The sequence below is a fragment of the Pristis pectinata genome, chromosome 40 (genome assembly GCF_009764475.1).
Source record: "Pristis pectinata isolate sPriPec2 chromosome 40, sPriPec2.1.pri, whole genome shotgun sequence".
In the NCBI taxonomy this organism is placed as follows: domain Eukaryota; kingdom Metazoa; phylum Chordata; class Chondrichthyes; order Rhinopristiformes; family Pristidae; genus Pristis; species Pristis pectinata.
The window spans coordinates 7,366,867-7,382,378 of NC_067443.1; the positions used below are offsets into that span (position 1 = coordinate 7,366,867).

At 51.4% G+C, this 15,512-nt stretch overlaps 1 protein-coding gene across 3 annotated transcripts in view; it reads left to right on the forward strand.

Annotated features, from left to right (window-relative positions):
- The window catches only part of LOC127587549 (small conductance calcium-activated potassium channel protein 3-like), an 84,056-nt gene that overhangs the window by 33,046 nt on the left and 35,498 nt on the right, over window positions 1–15,512 (forward strand). For 2 of the 3 annotated variants that reach the window (XM_052045972.1, XM_052045974.1), the window contains exons 3-4: window positions 1,203–1,621; window positions 12,045–12,186. In XM_052045972.1, coding sequence (XP_051901932.1) covers window positions 1,203–1,621; window positions 12,045–12,186 — 561 coding nt within the window. The remainder of the gene's footprint in view (window positions 1–1,202; window positions 1,622–12,044; window positions 12,187–15,512) is intronic. The other variant, XM_052045973.1, reaches the window with a different exon arrangement.

Sequence of the window (15,512 nt, forward strand, 5' to 3'; positions counted from 1 at the left end):
TCTCATGCGAAGTGCAGTCTTTGGAATTGGCCACTGAGCTCCAGCTGTGGTGTAATTAGTGGTTTGTAAAGGGTTCAGCAAAAATCTGGAAACATTTACTCCCGATACTTAGAACGTAGACCAGGATGCCACAGTAACAGACTCAGCCACAGTGGCCCACTGTTGCTCCAACCCTGGTCCCTGTCTAACTAATCCCATCTGCCGGCACATGGCCTCTCCCCCACTCTCTGTCTCCCACCCCTCTCTCCACCCCCCGTCTCACTCCCCCGTCTCCTCCCCCCATCCCCATCTGTCCCCCTCTCTGTCCCCCCTCCCTCCCCCACCCCCCCCCCCGTTCCCCAAGTGTTTCCACTCTTCTGGCGCCAACATAGCGCGCCCACAACTTCCTAACCCGTACGTCTCTGGAATGTGGGAGGAAACCGGAGCACCCGGAGGAAACCCACGCAGACACGGGGAGAACGTACAAACTCCTTACAGACAGCGGCGGGAATTGAACCCAGGTCGCTGGCGCTGTAATAGCGTTACGCTAACTGCTACACTACCGTGCCTGCTTGACCCGCTGAGCTCCCCCAGCAATTTGTTTGAAGCTCTGCATCTCGACATCTGCGGTGTCATGTGTCTCCCTTCCGAGCCTTCTCCTTGGAGTCTCCCCTGGGTGTGGCAGCGCGAGGGCGCCTCGCGATCCCACCTGCTCTCAACTGTGGCCAACCCCAGAGGCGCGACCTGAGGTCACACGACCCACTGCGCAGCCAGTCCGACGCAGGAACCTGCTCTCTAGTATTTGACATCTCCACCCTATCTCTGCCTCTCGTGATTTCATAAATCTCCACCAGGTCTCCCCTCTGCCTCTGCCACTCTAGAGAAAACAACCCAGGTTTGTCCAGCCTCTCCCCAGTAGCTCGCGCTGTCTAATCCAGGCAGCATCCTGGTGAACCACCTCTGCAAAGCCTCCACGTCCTCCTTGTAACGGGGCGACCAGATCCGTGCACCATGTGTACAATGCAGCCATAACGTGACTTCCCGACTCTCACACCCGACAAGCCTGCCGTTGGCCGCCTTCACCACTTGTGCAGCTGCTCCTGGGGAGCTCTGGACCTGCGGGTCAAGGTCCCCCGCGTCCGTCAGTGCCGTGAGGGGGTCCTGCCATTAACAGACCGACAATCGTTGTCACGGGCCATCAGTTCCGCTGTCCTTTGTTTCAGCTGTTTATGATCGACAACGGGGCTGACGACTGGCGGATTGCCATGACATACGAGCGGATTTTCTTCATCAGCCTGGAGATGGTGGTCTGCGCCATCCACCCGGTCCCCGGCCGCTACGTGTTCCACTGGAGGGCCCGGCTGGCGTTCAGCTACACCATGTCAGAGACCTGGGCGGACGTGGACATCATCCTCTCCATCCCCATGTTCCTCCGCCTCTACCTCATCGCCCGGGTCATGCTCCTGCACAGCAAGCTCTTCACGGACGCCTCCTCGCGCAGCATCGGCGCGCTGAACAAGATCAACTTCAACACCCGCTTCGTCATGAAGACCCTCATGACCATCTGCCCCGGCACCGTGCTCCTGGTCTTCAGCATCTCGCTGTGGATCATCGCCGCGTGGACCGTCCGCGTCTGTGAGCGGTAAGGGGGGGGGCCGCATGGAGGGGGGTGTCCGCTCGCGTCCTGCCTCTGCCGATGTGGCGGGAGGAAGGGATGGTCTCATGTTATGGGGGAGGCACCGAGCAGCGGTTCACTGGGGTGTCTCGGGACGACTGAACAAGTTCGGGCTTTATCTCCTGGTGGCCGGCCATGTTAATTCCACTCCCCCTCCCCACCGTGTGTCCACGGCCTCTTCCCCCCACACTGCCAGGTCGATAGTAAACACACCTCATATTCCACCTGGGCATTGAATCTCTCAAGCTTCCCGTAACCCCTCCCCCCCACCCCCACCCCGTCCCTTTCCTCTCTTCTCTTCCCCCCAGCACCCACCCTCTTCCCCCCGGCACCCACCCTCTTCCCCCCATCACCCACCCTCTTCCCTTTGTCCCAGCCATCTGCCCCTCACCCCCACACTCTCCTCCCACTGGGTCCCCTCCCCACCTCTGTTCCATGCTTCATCTCCCTCTCCAATCAGATTCCATCAGCCTCAGCCCCCTTATCGGACAGTCCCCTAGTCCGATAAGATGGACCCGACACCTCACAATCTACCTCGTCGTGGCCCTTGCACCTTATTGTCTGCCTGCACTGCACTTTCTCTGTAACTGGGACACTTTATTCTGCATCCCGTTATTGTTTCCCCTTGTACTACCTCGATGCACTGCTGCGATGAAATGATCTGTATGGACGGCATGCAAAACAAAGTTTTTCACTTTACCTCGGTACACGTGACAATAATAAACCAATTTACCCGTCACCTCCCAGATAAGACAAGATCTCTTTATTAGTCACGTGCATCGAAACACACAGTGAAATGCACCTTTTGCGTAGAGTGTTCTGGGGGCAGCCCGCAAGTGTCGCCACTCTTCCGGCACCAACGGGAGAGTAAAAGTGAGAGAAGGCGAATCAGAAAGACACGTGGGTTAGAGAGCGCGGGTGGTGGGCAGGGACACGCTGAGGAAGGAAGCAGGAGAGTGTCGAGCAGAGGCAACGATTTTGGGCAAACTGTAGCGACAGGTATAAACAGTCCGAGAGCAAGAGAGATGTCCACGGAGGTGCAGCCAGTGCTGAAGGGAGAGGTATACAGTGATCACAAGACAAAGAAGCAGAAGCAGGCCATTCGGCCCATCGAGTCTGCTCCGCCACGACCAGGAGCTAAACTATTCTCCCATCTAGCCCCAATTCCCAGCCTATTCCCCATATCCCTCGATACCCTGACTAATTAGATACCTATCAATCTCCTCCTTAAACACCCCCAATGATTGGGCCTCCGCAGCTGTACGTGGCAACGAATTCCATAAATCCACGACCCTCTGGCTAAAGAAACTTCTCCGCATCTCTGTTTTAAATGGGTACCCTCTAATTCTAAGACTGTGCCCTCTAGTCCTGGACTCACCCACCAAGGGAAACAGCTTAGACACATCTACTCTGTCCAGTCCTTTCAACATTCAAAATGTTTCTATGAGGTCCCCTCTCATTCTTCTGTACTCCAGTGAGTACAGTCCAAGAGCCAACAAATGCTCATCATATGTAAGCCCTTTCATTCCAGGAATCATCCTCGTAAATCTCCTCTGAACCCTCTCCAACATCCAGAGGCAGCAGAAGGACCTTGGTCCTGGTAGGGCTCTGGAAGATGTATAGAATATCGCTGCTCCTGTGGTGTCTTTGGGTTGGAGCTTTTACAATTCGCCAGTCCCTTTAATTCTGGCTGTGATTTCTTATCGAAATAAGAACGTTCCCTTCGATCCAGTGGGGCAGATGGTGGTTCCACCTCACAGCTGCAGCCACCGGGGTTAAATCCTGACCTCCGGGGCAACGGTGCAGAATTTGCCCATTTACCCCCCTGTGACCGCGTGGGTTTCCTCCGGGTGCTCCAGTTTCCTCCCACTTCCCAAGTTGCCCCCAGCGTGCAGGTGAATGGTAGAATCTGAGGGGGGTGGGGGTGGTTGACGGCAATGGGGGTAGAATACGTTACAGAGAGAAACTGATTGGGTTTGGCATTAAACTGCCTCCTTCAGACGGAAATCTGGAAATAAAATGCAGAAAGTAGGAAACGCCTTCCCTCAGAGATTTGGCATTGGGAATAATCACCTCCCAGAAAACAGCAGGGGTTCGCACAGTCGATTATCTTTCAGCCTGAGATCCACAGTTTTTCTGCCAAAGGTTTGAAACCAGTTTGGGTGACTGCAGGAAATGCAGATCAGTCATTCCTGGCAGAACAAACGTGTCAGGCTGAATGTTCTCCAGTTACGCCAGGGAGGCTCCCATCCTCAGTAACGCTTGCCTGGAAAGGGGTGTCTCCTTCCTTCCAAGCCTTTCCCGTATGCCTGCTTCCCAACGTCACGTGGTCACATTAAACACACTGTGCCGACTGTACTTCAAGCTGCTATTGTGTGAGGTTCAGACTTTCCCCATTCCCAAGCCCCATGTCTCTCACCATTCCTCTCATCTCTCCCACATCACGGGAGCTTTCCCCTCCTGTGCTGCCCGTCACCTGGATCGGTATTGGATTATTGAGGTACAGTTGAAAACTTGTCTTGCATACCATTCGTACAGATCAATTCATTACACAGTGTGTTGAGGTAGTACAGGGTAAAACAATAACAGAATGCAGAGTAACATGTCACAGCTACAGGGAAGTGCAGTGCAGGTAGGCAATAAGGTGCAAGGTCATAACAAGATAAGGTATCTTTATTAGTCACATGTACATCAAAACACACAGTGAAATGCATCTTTTGCGTGGAGTGTTCTGGGGGCTGCCCGCAAGTGTCACCACGCTTCCGGCGCCAACATAGCACGCCCACAACTTCCTAACCTATACGTCTTTGGAATGTGGGAGGAAACCAGAGCACCCGGAGGAAACCCACGCAGACACACGGAGAACATACAAACTCCTTACAGACAGTGGCGGAAATTGAACCCGGGTCGCTGGCGCTGTAATAGCGTTACGCTAACTGCTACACTACCATGCCAGGTAGATTGTAAGGTCAAGAGTCCATCTCATCGTATAAGGGATCTCGTCGTTCAACAGTCTTATCACCGTGGGGTAGAAGCTGTCCTTGAGCCTGGTGGTACATGCCCTCAGACTCCTGTATCTTCTACCCGATGGAAGAGGAGAGAAGAGAGAATGACCCGGGTGGGTGGGGTCTTTGATTATACTGGCTACTTCACGAAGAGTCCACGGAAGGGAGGCTGGTTTCCATGATGTGCTGAGCTGTGTCTGTGGTTTCTTGCAGTCCCGGGCAGAGCAGTCGCCGTCCCAAGCCATGATGCATCCGGATAGGATGCTTTCTATGGTGCATGAATAAAAGTTGGTGAGGGGCAAAGGGGACTTGGAACTGTGTGGGTTGTTAGGTTAGCTGATCACTGCAAGTTGCCTCTAGATGAGAGGTGTTGATGGGAATGTGGGCACAGCAGAATAGGTTTTGGTCTGAAACTGGTTTGATGGTTGGTGTTGGCTCGGGAGGGGTCTGAAGGACCCGTTTCAAAGCCGTATCTCCCCATGATCTCATGTAACAACTTGAGTCCTGTGTCCAAATCGGACTGCCGTATTTGAGGATGGATTTTAAGGCCTTGGAGAGGATGCAGCGGAGATTGCTCAGAGGTGAGGCATATGTCAGTTGGAGGTATGGGAGCCCTTCTCTGGCGTGTGAAGGGAATATACGGTCAGGGTGTTCGGAGTCATGAAGAGGTTTGACAGAGAAGGAACAGCAGTGAAGTCCTTTTAATCCCTCAACTACACAGCACGGTAGTGTAGCAGTTAGCGTAATGCTATTAGAGCACCAGTGACCTGGGTTCAATTCCGGCCATTGTCTGTAAGGAGTTTGTATGTTCCCCCTGTGTCTGCGTGGGTTTCCTCCGGGTGCTCCGATTTCCTCCCATGTTCCAAAGACGTACGGGTTAGGAAGTTGTGGGCGTGCTACGTTGGTGCCGGAAGCGTGGCGACACTTGCGGGCTGCCCCCAGAACACTCTACACAAAAGATGCATTTCACTGTGTGTTTCGATGTACATGTGACTAATAAAGAAATCTGATCTTATCTTAATTGTGCTCAGCCATTCCATATCATGGCCGTCTTGTGACTCATCTGATAAGCAGGTATACCCCGATCTGTTTATAAATCGGAAATCGATTGAAGATGGTCCAAGACTGGTCATCCAACACCGTCTGAGGGTTTTACATAGTTGTAACTGCCTGTGGCATGAGTTTCTCAGTGTAGATCTGAATGATACAGTTGCTGCAATTACACAGGGCTTTGGTAGGACTACGTTTGGAGAATTGTATGCAAACTTGGTGTCCTTACCTACGGAAGGATCTGCTTGTCACAGAGGCAAGTAAAGATGGTGAAGTCATAACGCAGCAAAGGTTGTCTGGACTGGTTCTGTGGACGGCAGCACTGCTGACTGTGCCCAGATTAAGCTGATTGGGATTGCATTCACTGGAACTTAGAGGATGAGAGGAGATCTCACTGAAATTCTGGTGGGGCGGGTAGTGGGAGGGTGTTCCCCTGTACAGAACCAGAGGTCGCAATCTCAGAAACTCCTCTTAGTCCAGAGGGAGGAGAAAGTTCTAAAACTTTCCTTTGAAACTTTAGTTGTACAGCATGGTAACAGACCGCTCTGGCCCAACGATCCCGCGCCGCCCAATTACACCCACATTAACCTACTAACCTGCACGTCGTTGGGATGTGGGAGGAAACCGGAGCACCTGGAGGAAACCCACGCAGGCACGGGGAGAACATACAAACTCCTTACAGACAGCGGCGGGAATTGAACCCGGGTCGCTGGTGCTGTAATAGCGTTATGGTAACCGCTGCACTACTGTGCCGCCCTAGATCACCAGCATTGATGTGCCCGGGATTGAACCTGCGACCTCATGCATGCAAAGCATGTGCTCATCCCCCTTACCCCTTTTGTCAAACATATCTGTGGAACCTACTGTCACAGAGGGGTCTGTAGGTCAGCGCTGAATTTATTTAAGAAGGAGACGGATACATTTCTAGGGGCAAAAGACCTCAAGTGATATCGGTCGGGTTTATTGTCATCTGCACAAGTCCGTGTGTGTACAGGTGCAATGAAAAACTTACTTGCAGCAGCGTCACAGGCACACAGCATCAGATAAGCAGCATTCACAAGTAAAACATCAATTATGCACAATTTTTACAACACAGAACAAGAAAAATGTCCATTATTAGTGCAAAGTGATTAAGGTGTTGCTAAACTCTGGCGATCAGGGTTGTGCCGGTCAGTTCAAGAAGGGAATGGTTGAAGGGAAGTCGCTGTTCCTGAACCTGGTGGTGTGGGACTTCAGGCTTCTGTACCTCCTGCCCGATGGGAGCTGCGAAGGAGAGCACTGAGGCAGGTGGCCAGCCATGAGAGCAGGGATCGAAGGGCCAAATGGCCAGCTTCCTATTGTCGACTCCATGTGCTGAGTCTGTGCCTTCAAGCCCCAGACTCTCCAGCGCACGGCAGCGGCCTCTTTGGATGCAATAGTGAGGGTGCGCCGTTACCCGCGCTCTGAGTTTATGACTGTTGATTAAGGCACGTGGATTCAAATGTCACCCCAGCAGCTGGGGACCTAAATTCTGGTAATTAAATAAGTCTGGAACTTAGAAGAGAAACGTCAGTCACTGTGTCCATCTGCTTGAGGGTCCGAAACCAGCTGCCTTGTCGAGTCTGGACAAGGTGTGGCTCCAGACCCAATGGAGATTTTGTTAGTCCCACACTCCCCTCTCCTTGTATTGGTATTGGTTTATTATTGTCACTTGTACCGAGGTACAATGAAAAACTTGTCTTACAAACCGATCGTCCAGGTCAACTCATTACACAGTGCAGTTACATTGAGTCAGTACAGAGTGCATTGATGTAGTACAGGTAAAAACAATAACAGTACAGAGTAAAGTGTGGAAGCCCACGTGTTCGCAGGGGGAGCCCACGTGTTCGCCCACGTGTTCGCGGGGGGAGCCCACGTGTTTGCGGGGGGAGCCCACGTGTTCGCGGGGGAAGCCCACATGTTCACAGGGGAAACCCACGTGTTCACTGGGATGGCGTGTGAATCCCACACAGATGGCGCTGGAGGTCAGGAACATAGAACCAGAGGGCACAGGAACAGGCCCTTCGGCCCACAATGTTGTGCTAAACTAATTGAGCTAGTGACACCTAACTAAACTCATCCCTTCTGCCTGCACACTGTCCACACCCCTCCGTTCCCTGCACATCCATCTGCCTGTCTAAGAGCCTCTTAAACACCTCTATTGTATCTGCCTCCACCCCCACCCCTGGCAGCACATTCCAGGCACCCACCATTCCCTGTGTAAGAAAAAAACTTGCCCCTCACATCTCCCTTCTCACCTTAAATGCACGCCCTCTGGTATTAGACATTTTGACTCTGGGAAAAAGATACTGGCTGTCCACTCTATCCATGCCTCTCATAATCTTATAAACCACTGTCAGGTCTCCCCTCAGCCTCTGACGCTCCAGAGAAAACAACCCAAGTGTGTCCAACTTCTCCTTATAGGTCACACCCTCTAATCCAGGCAGCATCCTGGTGAACCTCCTCTGCACCCTCTCCAAAGCCTCCAAAGAAAGATGGAGAGTAAATGTTGGAATTGGGAATGACATCCACATCCTGTGATCAAATAAGTGAAAATTATTTGCTCCCTTTGGCTCGATAAGGAGGCCTTTCATTTGCCTGCCCTCCCAGGGGATACATCACTCTTCCTGGAGCAGTACCCTCAGGGGGGTTGATAACCAGTGGTTGACAGAAAGGACAGGAAGGAGGTGAAGGGAATTATTCCTGCCGTAATGTGGGATATCGTGTGAGAAAATAGGGGCACTATAGGAGGAGGAGGCCCCTCAAGCTTGTCCCGTCACTCAATACTAGCCCCGCTGATCTGCCCCAGCCCTCACTTCTGTGCCTTCCCCACCGCCCTCAGTCCCCTGATCTTTACAAAAACGTATCGACTTCCTCACTAAATCCCCTCAGTGGTCCATCCTCCGCCACCCCCTGAGGCAGAGAGTTCCCGGGATTCACCGTCCCCCCGGAGAGAAGAAGTTCCAACCCACCTCCGATTTCGATGACCGGCCCCTAATCTTGTAACCGTATCACCTGGGTTGAGACTCTGCCACTGCTGGGAGCATCTTGACATTTAGCCTCTCACGGCCCCTTTGGATCTTCAGTGAGATAGAGTCACAGAGCAATACAGCACGGATACAGGCCCTTCAGCCCAACCAGTCCGTGCCGACCACGGTGCCCACCCAGTCCCAATTTCCTGCGTTCGGCCCACGTCCCTCCAAGCCCTGCCTCTCCGTGTACCTATCCAAGTGCTTCTTAAATGATACTGTTGTACCTGCCTCACCCACTTCCTCTGGCAGCTCGTTCCATATACTCACCACCCTCTGGGAAGGAGTTACCCCCTCAGGTCCCTTTTAAATCGTTCCCCTCTCACCCTAAACCTATGCCCCCTAGTTTTGGACTCCCCTACCCTGGGGAAAAAACTGTTATCGTCCACCTTATCTCTGCCTCTCATAATTTTAAACATTTCTACAAGGTCGCCCCTCATTCTCCTACGCTCCAAGGAATAAAGACCCAGCCTGGCCAACCTCTCCCTGTAACTCAGGCCCTCGAGTCCTGGTAACATTCTCGTAAGTCTCTGCACTCTTTCCAGTTTAACTACATCTTTCCTACAACAGGGTGACCAAACTGTACACAGTGCTCCAAGTGTGGCCTCACCAACAACCTATACAACTGCAACATAATGTCCCAACTCCTACACTCAGTGCCCTGACTGATGGCGGCCAGCGTGCTAAACGCCTTTTTCACCACCCTGTCTACCTGTGACGCCACTTTCAGTGAACTAGGCACTTGTTCTCCTAGGTCCCTCTGTTCCATTACACTCCCTAGTGCCCCTACCATTCACAGTACAAGTCCTACGCTGGTTTGACTTCCCTAAACACATCACCTCACACTTATCTGTATTGAAATCCACTTGCCACTCCTCGGCCCACTTCCCGAACTGATGAACATCCCCCTGTGCCAGCTCAGCCCTCTTTCTCTGAACTCCAAAGAATCCAAGTCTAACTTCTTCAGTTCAGGAGTTCGGAGTCAATATTTATCCCTCAAACCTAAAACAGATCATCTTTTCATTATCGCGTTGCTTCCCATGGGATTTTGCGGATCGGACCGGCGAATGCCGACCGAGTAACACTCATCACACCCAGTAGTTTGCTGCCCTTGACACCCTGAAAAATACAATGTAAATAAGTCTCTTTTTTTTTTGATCCCTTCACAAACAAGAGTGTAATTGTCAAACAACAGATTAATTCATTCCAACGGTCCCCGAACAATTCTTTCTCCATCTTTGGAGATAGAGTTTGCTGTGATGAATCGAGCTATAACAAGGTTTTGGAGTCATAGCCCAGGGCTTATTCTCTACTTCCCAAAGACTGAATGTGATTTCATTCAATTTGTGCTGGCCATCAAACTGTACTTAAGGAGCAAATGAGGTGAATTTTATATCTTGGGTAATTCAAAGGCATTGATCTGTGGCAGATACAGCCCGTGCATGGTAAATCAGGATCACCATCGCTTGAGAGGGAGCTTGACAGGTTCTTGAGGCACAGACACTTTGGGGCAGTCTGCAGTGAGTTCAAGGCTTGTCAGTCCGATCCACCTGCAGTCACTGAGCATGAGTAAGGAAACCGAATGCTATGTTGGCATTCATTTCGAGAGGAATAACGTATAAAAGTAGGGAAGTGTTGATGAGGCTGTACGGGGCACTGGTGAGGCCTCATTTGGAATACTGCGTGCAGTTTTGGGCCCCATATCTTAGGAAGGATGTGCTGATGTTGGAGAGGTTTCAGAGAAGATTTACGAGGATGATTCCCGGAATGAAAGGGCTTACATACGAGGAGCGTTTGTCGGCTCTTGGACTGTAGTCACTGGAGTACAGAAGAATGAGAGGGGACCTCATAGAAACATTTAACATGTTGAAAGGACTGGACAGTGTAGATGTGGTTAAGCTGTTTCCCTTGGTGGGTGAGTCCAGGACTAGAGGGCACAGTCTTAGAATTAGAGGGTACCCAATTAGAACAGAAATGAGGAGAAATTTCTGGGCAAGCACTAGATGGCCCCTCTGTGTGTGTGAGGAACAGCTATCTGCCTTTGGAAACCTAACTGGAATGCAGAGCAAAAGTTATCGGGGGAGATTCTAAATGAAAGTTAGGGGAACGGGCTTTGCTGTGTTCATGATGTGGTATCCTCGGCCACACTGTGTTGTGAAAGAACTGCTCGACCTTAAGGACATCTCAAAATCCTTGCGCCTGGGGATAAAAGGCCTGAAGGACAAACACAGGGGTACTGGGAGGAAGCTCCTCTTTAATACAAAACCGCGCCATGTTATTGCCCCTCCCCAGGGCAGAGGGCAGGCTGGCTTCCCTCTGCCAACAAAATCCCAGGCTGGAGTCACATTTCAGATGGATGGGCACGAGTCCCAACCCAACTAAAGGGCAGCACAAGTGGGGCAGTGGGCAGGGCCACCACCTCGCGGCGCCGGAGACCCGCGTTCGATCCCCGGCTCTGGTGCTCTCTGTGTGGGGTTTGCCCGTTCTCCCTCCGGTTTCCTGCCACGTCCCAAAGACGTGTAGGTTGGGAGGTTAACTGGCTCCTGGTGTGAAGGTTAGTGAAGGAATCTGGGGGGAGGTTCATGGGAATGTGGGGGGAATTTTAAAAACTGGGATTAATGCAGGAATGGGTGGTTGATGGTCGGCAGGGACTAGATGGGCTGAAGGGCCTGTATCTCCCTCTCCGACTGTGATGCTCAACCTCCTGACTGCGTTGGCCCATTTTGCGAACTTTCCGTACGCAGACCACGGCGTTTCCTGCATTACAACAGCTTCCTTCACGTCCAAACGTGTTTCATTGGGCCGCAAAGCATTTGTCAGGACCCGAGCTTGTGAAAGGCGCCTTGCAAATGCAACCATAAGACAAAGGAGCAGAAGTCAGCCATTCGGCCCCACCATTCTATCATGAACTGATCCATTCTCCCATTTAGTCCCACTCCCCCGCCTTCTCACCGTAACCTTTGACGCCCTGGCTACTCAGATACCTATCAATCTCTGCCTTAAACACACCCAGTAACTTGGCCTCCACAGCCGCCCGTGGCAGCAAATTCCACAGATTCACTGCCCTCTGGCTAAAGAAATGTCTCTGTTCTGTTCTGAATGGGCGCCCTTCAATCCTGAAGTCATGCCGTCTTGTACTAGACTCCCTTCCGTCGGTGTGCAGGGTGGGCAGGGCGGGGGCTGTTTCTCCTGTTTGATGAAGTTGTCTTACAGTCATCGGAGATTGCCTTAATTCTTTCTCTCTCTCTTCCCCCCCCCCAAACCCACCTCCACCCCCACTACCTTAAGGTACCATGATAGCCAGGATGTCACAAGTAACTTCCTGGGGGCAATGTGGCTTATCTCCATCACCTTCCTGTCCATTGGATACGGTGACATGGTACCTAACACCTACTGTGGGAAGGGTGTGTGTCTGCTCACTGGGATCATGGTAAGTTGCCTTCTGTTCTCTGTCACTGGTGGGACTTGGGTTCGGTTACTGACTTTGACCCTGCTCCAGGGGTCGATGGAACAAAGGAGGAGGAATGATCTTGTTCTTCCCTGCACTGTGGGTTGTGCCCTTTTTGTAACATTTTCTCCCCCAAACTATTGATTGGGCAGCCGTTGGCATTTTGTGGGAGTGAATTTCAAACATCTGCTCACCCAAACTGTCTCCTTGTCCAGTTTGTTAAATCGTTCTCCTCATCTTGGACTCCCCGACCAGCAGCTAAGGGTCTCTCTGCACATCCTGTCAGTTGCCCCTTGACGACTAAAGTAAAATGACTCCTGAATCCCAGTGGTGGTTTGTGTAAAGCCTCAACAAGATTTAACCCCTGAATTGCAGGTAAATTATATTGCTCTCCCTCCAGCAGCCAGTATGGCTTTCTGTGCACTGACCGTCAAGCATTTGTACCCCTGCCATTTCATTCTCCCCACATTCTGATCAACTCCCCCTCAGACTTACCCCTCACCCACGCACTTGGGGGGGTTGAGGGGGGGGGAAGTTAACAGTGACTGATTAACCCACCAACCTGTACGTCTTTGGGATGTGGGAGGAAACTGGAACGAGGGCAGCAAAGTGCCAGGAATACTCAAGAGGTCGAGGTGTATTGGTGAGTGGACGTTTTGAGTTGGGGACCTTCAACGTTAAGTGTTTCTGTTCCCACGGATTCAGCCCGACCTGCTGAATATTTTCCAGCACTTTGTTTCTGTTTTAGATTCCCAGCATCTGTAGTGGTATTTCTTTTTGATTTCCATTTACTGAGGAGACCAGAACTCCCTCTTATCCGCGTTGTGTGATTCGAAGATGAAGATGTGGCGTCCGGATAGAACACAGAACACTACAGCACAGCACAGGCCCTTCGGCCCACAATGTTGTGCCCACATTTTATCCTGCTCTGAGATCTATCTAACACTTCCCTCCCACATAGCCCCCCATTTCTCTATCATTCATGTGCCTATCTCAGGGTCTCTTAAATGTCCCTAATGTATCTGCCGGCAGTGCGTTCCACGCACCCACCACTCTCTGTGTAAAAAAACTTACCCCTGACATCCCCCTTATACCTTCCTCCAATCACCTTAAAATTATGTCCCCTCGTGTTAGCCATTGTCGCCCTGGGAAAAAGTCTCTGACTGTCCACTTGATCTATGCCTCTTGTACACCTCTCATCCTCCTCCTCTCCAAAGAGAAAAACCCAAGCAAATCTGCTTAATTCTTTCCAAGTTGGCCTAAGCAGTTTAAAGAATATTGAAATTTCCTTCTACGCCAGTCCCTTAGGCACAAAAACTTGATTTGCTTTTGTACGAGGAAGCTCTGAGACTCGTTCTCAATCTCCACTCATCTGGTGTCCAGTTTGTTCTTCAGGTTTTGATTCATTTAATAGCTTGTCCAGTCAAGCCCCATGAGTTCATTCGACCAGTCAATCAGATCGTGGCCAGGCGACAGCATAATTCCATTTGGCCGCCTTGGTTCTCGGATTTTTTATTACTTTCGCCCAACGACAACCGATCTACCTCAGTTATGAATTGTTCCGTGCCCCTCCGCCCCTTCTGCTCCATTGCAGTTGGGAGGAGGGGCTCCTGCTGAGCTGTGTGTGAAGCAGCACGTGGCGTGGGTTGGGTTTCTCTGGATTTCAATTATTCCAAGACGGGAGGCCATTCAGTCCATCAGCTCTCTGCCAGCCCCGGCAGAGCAATCCCGTTCCCTGTAGCCCTGCCATCTATTCATTCTGCCTGTCAACTCTCTTGTGACTTTTTCCCCCTTTGGCTATGTGTCCTACACCAGCCAATTAATCTTGTGAGCTCGCTCTCTCTCTCTGTCTCTCTGTGTCTCTCCCTCTCTGTCTCTCTCTCTGTGCCTCTCTCTCTCTGTGCTGCTCTCTCTCTCTCTCTCTCTTTCTCTCTGTCTGTCTCTCTCTCTGTGCCTCTCTCTCTCTCTGTCTCTCTCTGTCTCTGTCTCTCCCTCTCTCTCTGTCTCCCTCTCTCTGTCTGTGTCTCTGTCTCCCTCTCTCTCTCCCCACCACTCTTCCATGCTCCCCACATCCTGGACTTTCAGAGGTAATTATTCTCTCTTCAATGTCACACTAAAAGAAGAGTTTGAAACACTACAGATGCCAGAAGTCTGAAATAAAACGCTGGAAACACTCAGCAGGTCAGCAGCGTCTGTGGGGAGTTGACGTCTCAGGCCACTGTCCTGGGTGCTTCCAGCATTTTGTATTTTATTTATTATTCTAAGGATGTGATCGGTGCTGACTGGGAGACATGGGTGTAATGTTTCCAACAAGCGTTGCACACCTTGAGGGTGTAAGGTGAAGGCAGCTTCCCTTCACTATCCATCATGAGAACAGAAAGTTCTGTCTCCTCACTTATATAAAGCTTTGGATGAGAACGTACAAGGCATGGTTAGTAAGTCTGCAGATGAAGCTAAAATGGGTGGTATTGCAGACACTGAAGGTGGTTATCAAAAATTACAGGGGGATCTTGCTCAAGTGGGCCAAGGAACGGCAAATGGAGTTTAATTTAGATAAGTGAGAGGTGTTGCATTTTGGAAAGTCAAACCAGGGTCGGACTTTCACAGTGAAGGGCAGGGCCCTGGGGAGTCTTGTAGAAAAAAGGGAGTACAAGTATATGGTTCCCTGAAAGTCACAGGTAGACAGGGTGGTGAAGGAGGTTTTTGGCACGTCGAGTTGGGGCGTTACGTTCCAGTTGTACAAGGCGTTGGTGAGGCTGCACTGTGTGACCCTGTTATGGGAAAGACGTCATTAAGCTGGAAAGAATGCGGAGAAGGTTTACCAGGATGTTGTCAGGATTCAACGGAGAAGTTGGACAGGCCAGGACCTTATTCCTTGGTGTGTAGGAGACTGCGGTGTATCCAACCATAGGGGGATTAGATAAGGTGAACGCACACAGTTCATTTTCCCAGGGAAAGAGAACCAAAAACTACAGGCCATGGGTTTAAGGTGAGAGGGGAAAGAGGGGCAACATCTTCACATGGAAGGCGGTGAGTGTGTGGAACGAGCTGCCAGAGGAAGTGGGTGAGGCAGGTACAGACCGTTGGACCGGTCCATGGATGGGGAGGGTGTAGAGGGGAATGGGACCGGTGTAGATGGGGACTTTGGTTGGGTCGAGTTGAGCAGAGGGTCTGTTTCTGCGATGGCCCTGTGGCTCGGGTGGTGCAAACCAATGGGGCAGGGAGCTGGTGGAACTTTGCACGTGGGGATGGTTTTTAAAGACAGGGAAGTGTTGTCACGCAGCAGAAGGGAAACTCCAGAAATTGCA